Source organism: Cottoperca gobio, chromosome 13 (genome assembly GCF_900634415.1).
Source record: "Cottoperca gobio chromosome 13, fCotGob3.1, whole genome shotgun sequence".
Lineage (NCBI taxonomy): Eukaryota > Metazoa > Chordata > Actinopteri > Perciformes > Bovichtidae > Cottoperca > Cottoperca gobio.
This window is the reverse complement of record NC_041367.1, coordinates 17,418,253-17,435,845: the sequence shown is the minus strand read 5'-3', so window position 1 is coordinate 17,435,845 and position 17,593 is coordinate 17,418,253. Positions and strand designations below refer to the sequence as shown.

Sequence of the window (17,593 nt, the reverse complement as noted above, 5' to 3'; positions counted from 1 at the left end):
TATATCAATCAATCAAAGTATAAAAAATACCATAACCAATGACAATTAAGTGAAATATTTTCATGTTCATATATTCTTCAAAAAGGAGCATGAGCCAGTTTTTTTTTATTTGGTCAATCCCGGTAGATTACATTGTAAAGTATGAAAGGGAGTTTTGGGTTAACCCCTTTCCACACAAAAAGGAGGTGGGGCTGAAGCCCACCTAAAATAGGCCTAGCTACGCCACTGCTGTCTACACAATACAATTACGAATCAAAAGACACGATAAAAGTAAATCCAGTTCCGTGTATCCACAGTTTTACTTCTAGATATATAAGAGCTTTCTTTGTTTAATTATTCCCGAATGGATTGTATTTTTAGCCATGCAAAACTCCATTATTAGTATTAATATATTATCCACAAAATACAAAGCAGTTAATCATCTTACATTTTTAGTGAATCCAAACGAAAGATATATATATATATATATATATTTTTTTTTTAAAGACATTTGAAAAAACAGGAACATATCCATAATACAATGTTCTATGCCTGGCAAAGCATTATGTAACATGATGGTGGGATGTGTGCACCGCATTTCCCCACAAATCAAAGAAAAAGTCTGTTGCTTTCACTTTCAGCATTATTTATTTACAGCAGTAACCATACAAACCACAACCAATATCAAGATAACACATGCTGAACAGCTGACCTTCACCACTCTGATACACTGTTTAACACTTTATAACTTAGCAGTGCTATACACATATACATCTTATTTTTAAAGATTTGAAACATTTCTGAAATAGTGCAGCATGCAAATGTTTACATAAAAGAGATAGTGCCAAGGACAGAAATGTAACTACTTTAGCATAGATGAAACCTCTCATGAGTTTTAATGTAACTTCAGCACCCATAAGAAAAGGCTAAAATCACTGTCAGTGAAACCAGAGCTTAATGTATTACATCCAACTCAATAGATTATATTCACCCAAGTATTGAAACCATTTGTGCTTTCAAACAAATATAATCCAACTCTTTATTGTTAACAGCTACAATACTGTTGGCACAGTTTCTACTACTTAGTTGTAATATGGGCAGTAGCTTTTAGGCAAAATCCAAAACAGTATTTACAAAAAAACCAGACATTTAGTGTTGAAAAATGGCAACAGGTAATAACGCATGTAATGCTATTAATGTATGTGCAATAAAGTCCCACTGATGAACACATCTCCCAGTTTAAACAAAGGCCAGTTGCAGAAAGATTTCTGCATCATAATCTTATTCGACAATGCTGCTCCAATATCTTAAAATGCAACACAGTTACATACAACGTGTTTATTTACAAAGCCGTGCAGCTTTCTAAACTTGCAGGCTGTTTCGATGTCACCGTTAAACTAAATCTACAACAATTCTGTCAATGAATTGCAACATTGTTTTGACGCAAAATCCAATTAAATCTAACATAATTTGGCTTCTGGTAACATCCGATAGTTTCTCTCAAGAGAACATAAAAAGCACAATAAAAGATGGATTCAGTAAAGAGAGTTTTCTCCTTGTTGCATTTTCAGTCTTTAGTAAACACTTTGATACGTCGCATTCAGGTTTTAGCTGCCGTGGGAATCTACACACACTCACACTCAGCTTTCCTTTCAATCATTTTAAAATAATGTCTGAATGGCTGACACGCTTTCTGATATATTACCGCTTGAGTTACACCGTGAGGGTTGGTGCAGTATGTTTCTGATCACTATGGAAACTGATTGTGCTTCATCCCATTCAGATGTGTGTGAACTAAAAAGTGAAAATGATCCATTAATATGAAATTGCTCTTATAAATATACACTTTTTCAAAAGTCTACATTATGTACAGACGATATATATATTTCACAATAGCTGTAAAGAAATATCATACCTCTATAAAAGGTGAAAACAGGCACTTAAAATACGCCCTCTGAAGTATCTGTAAACCATTTAACATTAGCAGCTTCTTTTCTTTGGCTAGTTAAAAGTTTATGGAGACAGCACTGGTGTATTTGATCTTTGGTAAATGTGTGCTGTGGGGAAACCATCCATCAGCTAAAAGACAAATACTTTTTGAGATATACTAATCACAAAGTATTGTACCAGATAATTCAGTTATACTGTTACTGTAAAACACAGATACAGAGTTGCGCTTTCTATACAGTGAATTTTCACAGGACAAACTCGTACAAAGCTGTAACTTTGAGGTAAACGTACAACACAAAAAGACACTGAAGTTACAGTGAAGTTGAGAAGAATTATTTCCTGATTCTTAATTAATTAAAAGGTGTGAAAAAGAAAAAGGATTGTGGATTTAAAACATAATCTCCCATGGGATTTGGACACACTAGCCGGCGCCGTGCTTTCTAATGCAGCATGACGAGTGCACATTTAGTAAGAAATCTGCCAAACACATGCACACTTGCCTCATTTGTATTCATCAAAATGCTTTCGTAAGCCATATTTTCTGCCAACAGCCATCATATACAAATGTTGAGCAAATTCAAGCTAGAAGAACAGGAACAAACGCCGAACTCTCAAAAAATCAACCTCAAATATGCTTTAACAAAAAAAAAGAAATAAAAGAATGGGGCTTATTATTCTGATATACTGTGGATTAAGAAACCGCAATAAAGTTTAGCAATAGATATATGTACAACAGTTTCCTTGAATCAAACTTAGTTAAATCTACTTGTGCTTCACATACAAAAATATACTTTTTAGCTAAAAAATAAAACGTTTCTGAAATAAAATATTGGATTTCGGATATATTTTCTTTCACCTTTATATATAATTAGCCTTTTTACTTCAATCAGAAATGTTGGCAGGAATAAAGACACAACTCAACGGTGTGTTTTGGAGGGGTGCTTGTATACTGGATACCTGGATTTGGAGCTATTTCAGAGACTTTAACAGAACAGACAAAGGCTGAAGGATTACTGAACCTCCGTTTTCCACCTTAATCTTCATTGTCGTCTTCGGTACCATTTTGTGTTTCATGAAGGAAGGCTTCCTTCTCTGTAGCCATGGGCTCTCCGTTTATTGAGCAGGCTGGCGTGTAGGTGTCGGACCTGGTCAGCGACGCCTCTGCACTGTTGCGAATACCATAGCCGAAGTAGATAATGAAACCTACAAATGGAGTAGAAACATTGTGACAGGGACATTTCATTTTCGAAACACAAGAACAGACAGCAGAGATAATGTTTGACATTGTTGATCAAAAATCCAAAGTACCTAAGACCATCCAGATGGCAAAGCGCATCCAGGTTCCTCTGTCAAGCTGCATCATCAGATAGACGTTGATGAACATACTGATGACTGGGACAAAGGGCAGCAGGGGAACCTGTGAGGAGAGAGTGTGTCGTTAACATTACAACCTTAAATATATTGATTTGGCTTCTATTGTTTCTGTATGTTGCACGTTGGTTTGGCTTATTTGAAGATATTGTTCTGCACTTAAATGATTTCACCTATTTGAAGCTAATGTACTTGGAAGATTCTTGCTGTTCAGGAGTTGTATCCTCATGATTGTTTTCACTTTTTGTAAGCTAAATGAACTGTAATGTAATATTAAGAAAAGATAAACTTAAGCAAAACTTCTAAAATATATTACAAACTAGTCACATTTTTTCTGATCAAGCCATCAAGGATTCCTTAAAAAAGATAAAAGTAGATTTTTTCTACATATATTCTGTCATTGCTTGTTGAAACTCTTCTAAAAGCTACATCATATTGTGTTTAAATTGAGGACATTTCCCCCAAAATCTGCCTGGTTTATTTGGTAAGGTGGATGGGCTTTGACAATGATAACCGCTTCACTTCATTACAGCAGGCTTGACTGCATTACCATACAGAGAAATATAGGTGATGATGGCATGTTCAATTTCACATCTCTGCAAGTTGATTTTAATCATGAATCAAAAGAACAGATAGCAATCAATTACAAAGCATGTTGTGTACTTTGTAAATATTTACCAAAGAATGTTAATAAGTACACACATGTTGCATTTGTTTGGCTAAAAGATTTGTGGTCGTTTAGCAGGTTAAGGCCCTGTCACACATATCCGTATGACAGAAACGTATGCCGGCGCATACGAAGGTTTGTCCAAATACGTCCAACTTTTCATCGGATCGGAAAAGTGAACATATACAGATACGCATGTCTAACCTATTGATAGAGCATCACTTCCTCATACAAAATGTATCAGACGAATACCCAACGAATGCATAAGATATACACAAATATATGGCAACACACTGGTGTACGTTGATATAAGGTAAGGTATAAGTATGGATATGTGTGACAGGGCCTTTAGGAGCAACAGTGAAGTCTGAAGAGCAAATCCTCCCCTTCTCACTGTTTGCTCTGTGACTGTATTTTACATAAAACCGCTTTTAAAAGGGTTTTTATGAAACCTTCAAGTGTGCAGAAGGGATTATTGAGATTAACTGTAGTCATTTACACATCAAGTTTATCACACTCTGATGTCATCTTGTACTATTGACTATGAAGTAGTGAGAGAAAGCAATCTACCTTGAAAGCAAGCTTGGTCTTGCTCTGCGGCTGTCTCCACACAATGAAGGTGACAGACAGACAGACCACCACGATAATACAGAGAACAGACACTGACCAGGCTGCCAGCCCTCCATGAACAGCTACAACACTGAAGACACACACCAGAACACCTGGTGGGAAGAACAAAAGCGTAAAGAGAGCTCATCACATGTGCTGCATCAGTAACAGGTGAATCTTCCAGGCACTTTGATCCAGTTTTCTCTGGCTTTTTTATGCGTCTCACCAAGTATGCTGGTGCAAATGTTGACGGCAAACCCAGACAGATGGGACGGCTCTGTGTTTGAAGGGGAAAGTAGATTCTTGAAGGTGAAGCGATCCTCTGGTTGTGCTAGTATGTCAATGCTCCCCTCATTATAAGTCTCAGCCAATTCAGGTTCATCCTGAGTGTTGGCCATCTCATAGGCGCCACTGGGCTGTTCAGGCTGGTACCTTCAAACAGCAAAACAGACGTTTAAAACCAGACTTAGAAACACAAAGAATGTTTGTGTGAAAGTGTTTTCTTCTTATGGTTCGTGGCCTGAATTCACTTTTAAGTCATTTCTTAAAACCCAATATATACAAAGGCATTCTTATATTTATATATTATATATAATAAATATATTATATTTATTGATTATTGTAATTATTTTATATTGTTTTATTTTACTTACTGCACTTTGTCTCATATGTAGGTCCTTTGCTCAATGTAGTTGTTGTTATCATTGTTTGTACGCCATTTTTATCTTGTACAGCACTTTGTTACTCTATTTATGAAAAGTGCTATGTAAAGAAAGTGTATTACTATTATTACTATCCTATTATAATTACCTGAGGACCATCACACAGGCAGCCACCAGAGTATAGGCCAGCAAAGTGCCGATGGACATAAGGTCAACCAGGTCCTTCAAGTCAAACAGGAAAGCCATCACAGCTGCAGGACACACGGGAGAAAAATACAAGTCAGCAAGAAGATAGATTTCTTCAAAGTAATAAAAAAGTTAAAAATGCCCTTTCACCACAAAATATTGTATTTTTAGATACAATATCTGCAGATTGATACACATTTTTAAACTAATACTCTACAGCTCCATTTATTTATGTGATTTTCCATCATCCTTCCCCAAGAGGGCACTGTTGCCTTTGGCCTCATCTCAGAAAACCTACCCGACATAAGCCCTGCCACAAAGGTGGAGACGGTGGGCGTCTTCCTCTCGCTGACACGTGCCAGAAACGAGAAGAGCAGACCATCGCGAGCCATAGCAAAGATAATGCGTGGGAGCGGAAACATGGAGCCAAGGAGACTAAGCCAAGGATGAAGGAAGAAGGAGGAGGAGGCAGATAGTTTTAACATAAAGAATATGTTTGGGAACTCTGGTTTCACACAAGGCCTCAACTGTAGCCATCCTGACAAACTACACAGGATGATGTACTCAGGGTGTTCCTGGGTCAGCTTTGTACATTGCAATAATTCAAGAAGAAATATTGCATTTGTTTTGGTTCAGTGCTTGTGTTGAGCCCATGTGTATCAAGACTGTATAGGGGTTATAGGGGGATAGGAACCAGAATCAGTTAGTATGTTTAGATCATAACCTCACCTGCCACAACACCTGATGTTACTGTAGCTGTTAGAGGGGTTTTGGTTCGTGGGTTGATTTTGGCCAAGCATTTGAAGAGCAGGCCATCTTCTGCCATGGCCCAGATCACTCTGGGCATTGGGAACATGGAGCCTAGTAAACTAGTACGGGACAGAGAGAAAAAGCATGCCGTGCAAGTGAATGCACACAGTTAGAGAGGATAACAGCGAGCTGTTGGTACAAAGATGGAGGAACACTACTGTCCCACATTTAGATGTCCCATAACTGGAACTAATGGGCCCAAACTATGAAAACAGCCCCAGAATAAAGTACATAAAAATAGGACAGGGGTGTCAATATACTGTTGGCCAAAGGCCCATCTAAGGGTGAGCATTGCAAATTAGATTAGAGCCGGGGTTTACAAAGACTGAGACTGTGGGCCTCCCTCAGACAAAGCTTGGAAAAAGCCCCCCTCCATTTCTTTACTTGCTTAGTTTCACTCATGTGCTGGATGCCTATGTGATCATGATAATGTTATTTGATCTAATAGACACTCAACAGTATAGCCAATATAGTCCTATATTGGCTACTGAGCCTCCTGTGAAGCTGTTTGGAGCCCCCTGGGAGGCCTGCCTCACACTTTCAACGCCTTGGGATTATACTATTTAATACTAAGTAAATATTATCTGTTTATTAATTTGCTATAAAACAATATATACAGACACACATGCAGGAAATATCCAAAATACATCATTTGTATTCATGCCAGTGGTCAACATTTAAACATGAATGTCAACAAACTTAAATAAAAGAGAATATATTAATTTACATATTCATTGTACTGGACATCAATTATTAAGTCATAAAACAAAAAAAGCATGGAAACATTTACAAGTCCTCTGCGACTTCTCATGCTGAGAGGAAGTAGGAGAGCCTCTTACCTGGTCGACAAGGCACATAAAGAGCCAATGGCCACTGCATAAGTGGCTCCCTCCCAGCCCACATACTTAAAGGCCGCTGGCAGTGGGCTGTTCTTATCCAGCAAGTAGTAAGGCATCATCATAGTGAGTGCCGCAGACACACCGAAGTACGCCACAAAACAAATAAGGAGCGAGGAAACAATCCCAATGGGAATGGCCCTCTGAGGATTCCTCACTTCTTCTCCTGCGGAGGGCACATAACTGGAGATGTGAGACGGTAGGGGTCAAGAGCATTGCTTTTCAATTGAATGCATTTCCTCTCACCTGTAGTGGCTATGCAGTCAAACCCTACGAATGCATAGAAACAGGTGGCGGCACCAGAGAGGACTCCAGTCCAACCAAAAGGCATGAAGCCGCCTTCACCAAGGCTTTCTTTTGTTGGTAAGATTTCAGAAATACTAGAAGTAAAAGGTGAAAAAAAACATTTGCTCATTTAAAACACAATACACAAATATATATTTGGCAGATAATTCCTTTTGGGAATAAACTTTTAATTTCACCCACTTAAGGCTAGAGTTGCCTGTGCCATTGAGGATTTCTTCAGGGTTCAAGTTCCAGTTTTTTAGGCTTCCTTTGACCAGGCCCGAGATGATCATAAACACCAGCACCAGGACATTGATGCAGGTGAACACTTTATTTACCATGGCTGACTCTTTCACTCCAAATGCAAGCAGTCCTGCAAGCGGTTATAAAAAGACAATGTGAAATATGGAAGCCTGTGATGTCAGAAAGAAAAGTGAGATAAAACATATGAGAGATACTGTATATATACTGAGCTGCTCCTCACCTGTCAGAATGATTATGATGAAGACGGCAAATATGTCTGGATACTCTGCCAGGATGCCCGGGGCATTCATGGTCATGTGATGTCTGCAGAATTCCTCAATGTGCTTTCCAATCAGCTCGTCAAAGGTTGCGCTCCATGCTCTGGCCACACTGGAAGTTCCTGTGTGGAGGAAAGTATTCATGTAAACTGAACAATATCTGGCGTAGCAGCCAACTCTTTTCCTTCCTCATTTAAAGTGTCTCACCGATGACATAAGAGAGGATGAGGTTCCAGCCTGTGATGAAGGCCCACAGTTCTCCAACCGTCACATAGCTGTAGAGGTAAGCCGAGCCAGTTTTGGGGACACGGGCTCCGAACTCGGCGTAGCACAGACCAGCGAGGACGGAGGCGAGGGCAGCGATGAGGAAGGAGAGGACGATGGCAGGTCCAGAGCTGTCCCGGGCTACAGCGCCAGCGAGGACGTAGACTCCAGCACCTAGCGTACTGCCGACGCCCAGGGCCACCAGGTCAAACGTGTTGAGGCATCGAGAGAGGCGGGAGTCCTCTGTGTTACAGTCCACGACCTTCACCCGCAGGAGCTGCTTCCCAATGCCCTTTAATGTTTCCAGAATCATCCTGGCTAGCACTACAGCTCTACAGAAGATGGTTTACCTGTAGACAAAACAAGACAGGAGTAACAGAGCATTGAGATTAGTATGCATTGAAACAGACAAAGGGGAAACAAACTAAATGTGCTACTCCAGTCCCAGATTAAGTAACTTTTTGTTTTATTTTCTCTTTAATTTGATGTTTTAGGAAATACTATTTTAGTCAATTAATTCCCCAAACATATAATATTTACAAAGAGCTGACATATGCTAAATCTGACATTTTGTTTAGTTTTTTGGGTTTGTCCCAGTGGTATTTGCAGAAAAGACACACAATTCCTCTGCTCAGTCCTACTTTCATTTCCGGTTCAGTGATGGAGGATATTGCTTTGGAGATTTGTGAGGCGTCACAAAGAAAGAAAAAGAAAAAGAGAATATGACTATTGGTTTACAGTATTTTGCATGATGATGGGCATTAACCCAACGTAATAATCAAACGTTCTGGTCCTTAGAACAAAACTGTGACTTCATTCAAGTCAGTGACAGAAAATCTTAATTAAATCAGTCACAGATTACACAACACGCTGCTACAGGATAATAACATAACAAAATAACAAGTACATACAGATACAGATAACCTTGTATGCATATATATTCTGCATTCTAGATAAAAAGTATGATCTATCAATATGTGGATCAAACTGTATGTATGCTCTGCAAAATCTGCAGAGATATAAGTACTATAAGTACTTCCACAAGATATTCTGTTCCCTTTTTCAAATACTGTTATCTGTTATACAAGTTGTTCCAGGTGAGTCGTTGCTGACTGTTCTTCTCATCAAACAACAATATGCCAAATTAAGGCACGTGAACAATATCTTCTTCAGATACTGTAATGTGAGATAATGCAATATCAATATAACAAAGTCACATTTTAAATCTCAGCGTTTATTATGTAATGACAAAACAGAAAAAGAGGTGAACTAATGACCGAACGTTTTATAACTTTTTATTTTGTAAATATTGTGCATGGCATAACCCTGACAATCTAAGATCCCGTTTCAAAGCCTGTTCCAAAACAGCACAGCAGAGACAGATATAGATCGCACCGACAATGCAGACAAGTACTCACTTTCCCAACGCAATAGAAAAACAGGATCTTCTGTCTTCACTGATATACGTACACAGTTACTCTTCTTTCAGTTTACTTTCTCCAGTGTAGCTATAGACTCATTTTCCAGTCAGCTGAGGATGAATAGCGCTGAGAGAGACGTTTACGAGCGCTGGTTTGACACGTGACGCAGACGCCTCTTAGTGTACAAACCATTCAGGTGTCCAGCTCACAAATAGAACAGTAAAACTTCACATGACTATAACCCCCCCCCCCCCCCCCCGTTAGATTGACTGACTCTGGCACACTCTACTTATTATAGTTAAGTCATAAATACAGGGAAAAGTCATTTTACATCAAATAAATACTTGATTTAGATTTAGGTTATAAATTTGGATTTACAATCAAACAAGACAATATCAATCACACGCTCTGTGATTATGCAGACGCACAAAGGGTTATTTCCACTACACATCAGGGAGGTAGGATGTGTGTAGAACATTGTTCAAAAAGAAGATAAGATTTAAGGACTAAATTAGAGGAAAGCTGCTGAACAGATTTGTGTTGTCTGTCTAGGTTATGATAACCTGGACAGACAGACATTTTGTTGGGCTTAGACCAACACGCAGAGGGCGAGAACAGCCAGAAGTTCAGAACTCATCACAGAGGCACACTGTTGCATGCACAAGATGTGACATGCAGTGGCAGAGCTAAAAAAGGAGTTGGGCAGGAGAGAACCCTGCCCTCTTCTCAGCCAATCATTGCACACAACACCTGTTTGTGACGTACGGAGGGCTTGTGGGTGAATTTGGAACAGCAGTTAGTCACATGCTCTTCGCTATTTGGCCTCAGGCAAAATACTTTTGCTGCTTCAAATGCTTTTTATGTTAGCTGTGACATTACATGGAGAGGATATCAGAGTCACAATAACACATCAAACTACTACTTTAATATAATACGTAGTCAAATCAAATCAAATTAATATAACCTCAAATAACAAGCGAATAGCTTCAGATATTGTTAGAACCTGATATTGTTTATCTAAGGATTTTGGTATAAAACTTTCTAAACTATTTTGAAAAACTCTGCTCTCTGTCTTTAAATATTTTGTATTTAATTTTTTATTTAAAAGACGACAACAGCAGAGATCCAATTCAGAGACCACTAAAATCCCATTTGGCATGTGAAGGGTATTCAGCAGCACTACAAAAAGCCCACCTGCTCTTCTGGTGTAACGAGGGATGGAGCAAACAAAATTCCATGTGAGGGCGATCATAAAACGGACACCTTACACAAGCCAAACAAACTTTCCTCTCCAGGGATTAAGGCCTTAGTTACACCTCTCAGGTCACATCGACCTTGTAACATTAACGCTACAAAGCACAACATGTATCAACAAGTCCCAGTCCTTAGAAAAGGAACAACAGCTTTTACTATTTTCAGAGTTTTGCTGATCATACCTTCACAGATGGCAGCTTCAAAGTGGGTCTTGAGAACACTTGCCCTTGTGGAAAAACAGAAATAAACTAAATAAATGAATGTCTCAAAACCACTTAGACCTGAAACCTAAAAAAAAATCCATTTCATGAAACAGGCACATAAATAATTACAAGTCTGAAGATCTAAAATGTCTTGGTAGTTTGAAGCATGAATGTAAAAAACACACACAAACAATAATAATATCGGCCATGATGTAGATTGAGGAATGTTAACGCCTCTTTCAAAAACAAGCCAGTCTCTGTTAGCGCTCGGCTGACGTGACCTTGCAGGCTTCTCACTGCGTTTACACCCTGTGCCTTCCTCATGGTTTATACTCTGTGACTTTATGCAAAACCATAAATGTCACAGTGACACCAAATACAGCATCTACGCAATAACTTTTATCCCCAAAACATGAGCGACTGCTATTTTACCATCTATATCTTCGCGTGTGTATAGTGTGTTGATTTACAGGAGCAGTCCTCTTTCTAAGATAAGTGTCTGACTGGCTGGCAGTGTGTCCGTAACACTGCTCCCACATATAATACAACCTGATAAATTCATATCTATTTGGCAAGTGATCACAGTGCATAATTAAAATGCTCCAATTGGCCTCTCTACCAATTATCGGTAACATAAATGCACTACACACAGCATCAAGAACCTGTGTAATTCACAATACTCTTCAGACTTGGCAAGATAAAGAAGATGTAATGCTAGTTCCTCTATCTTCCAATCCAGACCTGCCATCCTCAGGTGGAAATAATATGTTAAACTAATCTGGAGGGGCAGGACGACTGTAGTGTTGACGACTGTAGTGTTGTCAAGGATGGAGAGCTCAGCATCACTGAAAGGGGAAATCTCCTTCATCTACAGTGTTCTGTTGGACCATCATAGTTCTTCCTTGTCCACACTTACTGCAGAAATGTATGGCAAAAAGATCTGGGATGTGATTTTAGTGATTAGCAGTGGGGCGTGATGTACCAGAATGTCTTTACTTCATTGTGTTGTAATACAATTATCGAACATAATTATAAATTAATGCACAGGGTGAACTAATCTTCTAGATGCCATTGTTGTAAAATATCTACCGGGTCAATTATCCATCTTTTCTCGAATCAAACTTGTGCTGAGTAATTTTATAATTATAAACTAATAACACTTGTTCATATGCAAGTACTGTTTAATAACAATGTTAAACCAAAAAGATTTAGAGTTTAGTTCTAACAATTACCTATATGTAAAGCACAAATGACAAATGACCAATGACAAAAAAGATAATTCTGATTCTGATTAACTGATTCTGTACTTCAGGCAAGTCTTCAAATGATGCCTATTTACCATATTTAAACATTACTAAAGAAAACTTGTAATACAAAAAAGAATAGTCTTATTGTAAGCAATCAACTGTGGAAGTGTCATGGTAATATCTCTTAGCCTAGTTCATGTGTTTACCCTACTCCCCTGTAGTATGTTGCAAAATCATGAATGTATGACATTTTACAATACATAAATAATAAATAAATAAAACTAAAGGCCATTTTCTCAAAAGGAGTTTTGTTTGGAGGGCCAGAAATTTCCACTTCAGCAGCACATACACCAAACCTTCCAGTTTCATTCCTAACTATATTCTGAAGGTTCCTACAGAGGGGGTTGTACATATATCATTCATAGCCTGATTATTATAGCATTCCTAAAAGCAGTGATACAAAGACATATCCAAGATCCCCTCTGTAAAAACATTTTACTCTAATATGACATCAAAATATAACAAGAATTATACAAAAAAAACGTTTCTTGAAAAGGAGATTCAAGGTGATATTTATAAGTTAAAATATTTACCTTACTCACCTGTAGTATCTCAACTCTGCAGCATTAATGCTAAGCTCATCATTTCAAATACAGAAAGATGTTTCTAAACACACAACATGTATTCGTAGGCCTGCATGACACGTGTTTAAAACGACATTTGGAGCAATTAAATATCACATTTAGGTGAATATAACACTCACAGTTTCACATAGTACCTAAATGCCTTTTCAAACATAATGTTTAAACAAAGTCTACATTACCTACCAACATTAACACTTTGATCAGTTTATCAGAATTCAAACTTTGTTATTAAACCATAGAAATCTTGCTCAAAAGGATAGAAAGTGTGAAAGAACTTCATGTATTTACAGTGTGGGTTCACAGGGGGTCACGCACATTGCCACTGGTGGAAATGGCACTCGCTATAAAAGGCAATGTTACTACCCACGCTCACAGCTCAGTCTTTTCAAAGTGCAAACATCCACACAAAACTACTTCTGATTCGCGTCTATCTTCTACGTCTCATTAGTGAAGATTTTTGTTTTGCACTGGGCTACTTTAAAGTTTGCTGGTATGTACAGTAGCTTCTCTCAGATGCCTTCGGATTATATTGCATCAGCCGGATGGTTCTCCCTGCATCTCAGACCATATGCACCACTTCCTTACTGCAGGATACGCATGGCTTTAGAAGCAACCACGGTGTTTCCACCTTTCACAAACAACTGCAGCCTGTGTGACGATTGTAAAAAAAAAAAAAAACGTGTACTTCAAAGAAACAATCTAAAAAGTATACAACTTTAAACTTCTTACCTTCTTTTAAAAAAACAAAAACAATCCTGCTTCTTTCAGTTTGCGCGACTCAACTGAAACGCGTATCAATCCAAAACTTCTGACAGATGGTTTGTTGGGAAGGAGACACACACACGCACGCATGCACACAATCTGTACACACACACACACACACACACACGCGTGGACACAAGGACAGTGGGAGGTCCGCCCAGCTGCATGTGGCTCCACCCTATTATTATTAGATGAATATCAGATTCTAAGTGTTCCCCTTTCTGCAAACACCACCTTCAACCACCAGACAGCGCTCTTTACAAGCAAATCCCCCTCCCTCCAGCTCCTGTACATTTCTACGAGGCATCCTGGATGGTGATCAGAAAGCAACATGCCCTGTAACCATGTCTTCATTTTAAATGTTGCTCTATATCATAGGTTGAAATATTTCCCTGCTGTTGCTCCTTCCTTCCTTCCTTCCTTTCAAGGTTGCATACAAACAGTCGCATCAACACAGGATGATTATGGATCGCTAGAGAAGTTGCAAAAGTCTCAGCGGGAAAACAAAGCTGTTACGCTCCATTCGTTTCCTGCTGTGGCTGTGCAGTGGAGCCATGTCGTGATCCTCTTATTTTGGCCCCATCTATAGGCCCAAAATCTACACAGGGAATTTGGGATTATACAATGCAAGGAGATCCTTACAGACTGCTCAGCATACAAAAATAAAAATGGAAGCCACGCCAGTCATGACTAAACGCCATCCAGTCTGGGATGGAGGGATTCCTTCCAACCAGATGAGTAAGTTTTAGGCACTGCTGCGCTGAAACTAACTGCAGAGGTTGTTGAGATCATTTGGATGCTGGGGCTGCTTTATGGTGTCCTTCTTTGCTTTGACTAGCCTATAACTACATGTATTGAAGCTTACTAAAAACCTAATTGGTAAGAGAAGTGCTGTATATGCGGACTCATCTGACATTTCTAGATTTATAGTTGACTGCCGCAAACCCTGTGGACCAATTGTGGATCGCCTTGATAAATGGGAGTCAGCACTCTGAGGTGATTTTAAAGTAATGCCGTTCCTGTGGGACTCGTAGAAAGACGCATGCTCCCCCAAACCACATATCGCTGCATTTTGATTTTTAAGATACACTATCTGTTCATTTAACGTGGCTTCTTTCCCACCTCATGAATTTATCTTTGGATTCTGTATTAAAGGCGTTTCTACTAGTGTTTCACAGCTCTAGTTCTCAGGAGCTCGAGTACTGATGCTTTTCATTCAAGCTGTTTAATGAGGAATGAATAGACTCTAGATACCAGGAGAAGGCATTTAATTACCTGATACAATAGAAAACAAGTGGCACTTTGGGTCCCAAGGATCTCCATTGGAATCAGTCACTGCAAGTGTTGCATAAAGATGAAAAATGGACTGTAATGACAAAAGGAATATCAGCACATTCTGCTCTCTGCTGAGCCTGACAACAGTCTCGTCTCCTCCGCCTGATGTCAGAGTGCTCCACTCAGACGGCCTAATTCAGCCACCAATGATCTTTACAATTATATCAATCACAATAAAAGTAAAGATTCAAATCAGTCTGACCCAAAAGGAACACAACATCCTCCTACTCCAGAGTTTGATACTAATACTCCAATGAGAAGATTGATATCCATTTCATCTTCATTATTTCAGTAATGAGATAGCTTGGTCACAGGTTTAGCACATTGCTTCCAGCACAAACCTCAGAAGCTCGGAAAAGAAAAGTGACAAAAACAACAAAATGAGTCCCAGTTCGTGCCTCTCATGTGTCACATTTACATTCAAGTCACAGAGATAAGCATCCTTTTTCCAGAAAAAGAAATAATAAATACACAATGGTCTTTGAAAAACCGGAATCCTCAAGTCTTTGAGGATTCAGTCCATCTGGAAAAAAAATATTATGCACCATAAAGAAGACTTTTAACCCTTTTAACCCTTTTACACTGTTTACTAATCCAAACAAAGATGGCAGCCAGAAATGTTGTTCATGCTCAATTTCTAGCACATGAAACAACTTTCAAAAGTGTTCTTATCATATTATATTTACGTGTATATATATATTATAATTGTGTTGTTTTTTATTATTTTTGTTTCATACAAAATGAGCAAGGAGATACAGTACATACATTCTGGCTACCTGGTTAAGAAATACAGTGAAAAATTGGGACATGAATTAAACATCTTCTTTATTGTACAGCGGGTATCATTTATTAAATCAGGATCCTGTGAATACATCTAGAGTAGTAGTATGATATTAATAATCTTCTACATTGATTTATATAAAAAAATACCTCGCTCCGTGTGTCCAGTGTAATGGTAATACAAGATGGTGGATATTGTTGTTTTCACCTTGTGAGTCTGCGAGTGTCATCATGGCAAAATGTGTCTCCTGGAGACACCTACTGCAGAGGGAACTACCACAGAGTGCAGGTGTTTACAAGTCTGTCTGTCTGTCCGGAGACACATATTGCCACAGCAATAGTGTCACAACTGTGCAAGAAGCAGTCAAGAAGCTTTACACATGTGTAGTTGAGATCAAAGTGAAGGCTGAGTTTGAAGAGAAAGGGGGCCGGAAGTAGAGGGTAGGAAGTGTTTACAGCCCTGACCCTATTTGGCATTGCGGCTGGTGTGATGCTATCTCAAGATAGTTTTGTCTAGCTCTAGTTTTATTTAGTCATGTTACACCATTCGTGTCCCTAACATAAATAAGATAAAACTACAATGTTCAGATGCTCAAGGCTTCTATGATTTATCCCATCTAAATGTCTTACAAACCAACCCAAGAAAACAATATACTTTACCTTATTATATAGGAGGCTTAAGTTATAGAGGATAGTGTTTTACCATCCTGGAAAAATGCAAATGGATTTAAAAAAAAAGTATCAGGTTCCATACTGTGTGCTCCAGGCACTCAAACCTGCAGGAGATGATTGTTCCTGAAATCCACAGGCTACCTCTCCAAAAACAACGATGAAGAGTACTTGAGCTTTTCTTCACTATTCACGGGCAGAAAGAACAAGCACTCTTATGTGAAATCAGAATTTTACTACTCAGTATGTGCTAAAAGCACAGATGAAGAGAACAAAAAATTTAACTCTTTAATACATTTCGACGTTAGTTATGTATTGTTGAATGGACTCAGCATGGGTTACAGAAAGTTTAACTCTTACCATTTATGCTCCATTTTAATCAAACCCGGTTTGAAAGAATTGCCTGACAGGAAACTTCTGTTTGTACATGATGATTTTCAGGTGCTGGTTTTTCTCTGCTGTTATTTGAGACCATACACAGTGCAGACCATTTCTTATCATGGCAATCGATGACATTTGCCATTTAAATCTTATTGCTTTATGTTAGACTTTGGATTTTAATACTATATGGCCCTCTGTATAGGTTCCCCAAATTATGTATTGGTGGTTTTCCTACAAAATGCCACATGACCTAACAAACATTTCACTTATAAAGTGATTTGACGTCACATTTCTAATTTCTAAAGTGTCCGTCTAGATCTAAGCCAGCATTTATCTGGAAAGCTCAAGTAACAGAATTGAATAGAATAGAGTCACAGGCATTTTGCATTAGAGCTGCAGCAGCGTGCATGAAATCCCTCCCTGTCTTGTGCAGTCTCCTGGGTCAGACTCAGAAAACATCCTCTTTGTGCAGGTCAGACCCCCAATTCTGACTTTGACAATATTGCATTCTCCAAGATCTTCCCTTTAGGCATCTCTATGCTTGTGAGCCCATAAGAAATACAAACAGACAAAGCGTTACAAGAGAGAATACGCTCTGTGCTATCAGGGTTACTTCTCATGTAAAGCACATCAAATATGTCCTGGGATGCTCATGCCAGTTATTTCAACAAAATAAACACCTGTAAAATTCAGTGCA

The 17,593-nt window shown here is 38.7% G+C and overlaps 1 protein-coding gene across 3 annotated transcripts; it reads right to left on the bottom strand.

The window, feature by feature from the left end:
* Nucleotides 1-608: 608 nt before the first annotated feature.
* On the bottom strand, nucleotides 609-13,844 carry LOC115017932 (high affinity cationic amino acid transporter 1-like). 3 transcript variants are annotated; one of them, XM_029446673.1, is made up of 13 exons: nucleotides 13,699-13,844; nucleotides 11,058-11,101; nucleotides 8,144-8,550; nucleotides 7,900-8,058; nucleotides 7,617-7,788; nucleotides 7,377-7,510; nucleotides 7,074-7,296; nucleotides 6,154-6,293; nucleotides 5,387-5,489; nucleotides 4,803-5,008; nucleotides 4,538-4,689; nucleotides 3,238-3,346; nucleotides 609-3,132 (listed from the first exon to the last, which is right to left on the bottom strand). In XM_029446673.1, exons 3-13 carry the CDS (start codon nucleotides 8,511-8,513, stop codon nucleotides 2,963-2,965), a joined length of 1,938 nt encoding a protein of 645 aa, XP_029302533.1. In that variant the 5' UTR covers nucleotides 8,514-8,550; nucleotides 11,058-11,101; nucleotides 13,699-13,844; the 3' UTR covers nucleotides 609-2,962. The 3 variants fall into 3 exon arrangements, with proteins under 3 accessions (XP_029302533.1, XP_029302532.1, XP_029302534.1); XM_029446672.1 differs by lacking the exon at nucleotides 11,058-11,101 and having other exon boundaries at nucleotides 13,699-13,827; XM_029446674.1 differs by lacking the exons at nucleotides 6,154-6,293; nucleotides 11,058-11,101 and adding an exon at nucleotides 5,723-5,859 and having other exon boundaries at nucleotides 13,699-13,827.
* Nucleotides 13,845-17,593: the final 3,749 nt, after the last annotated feature.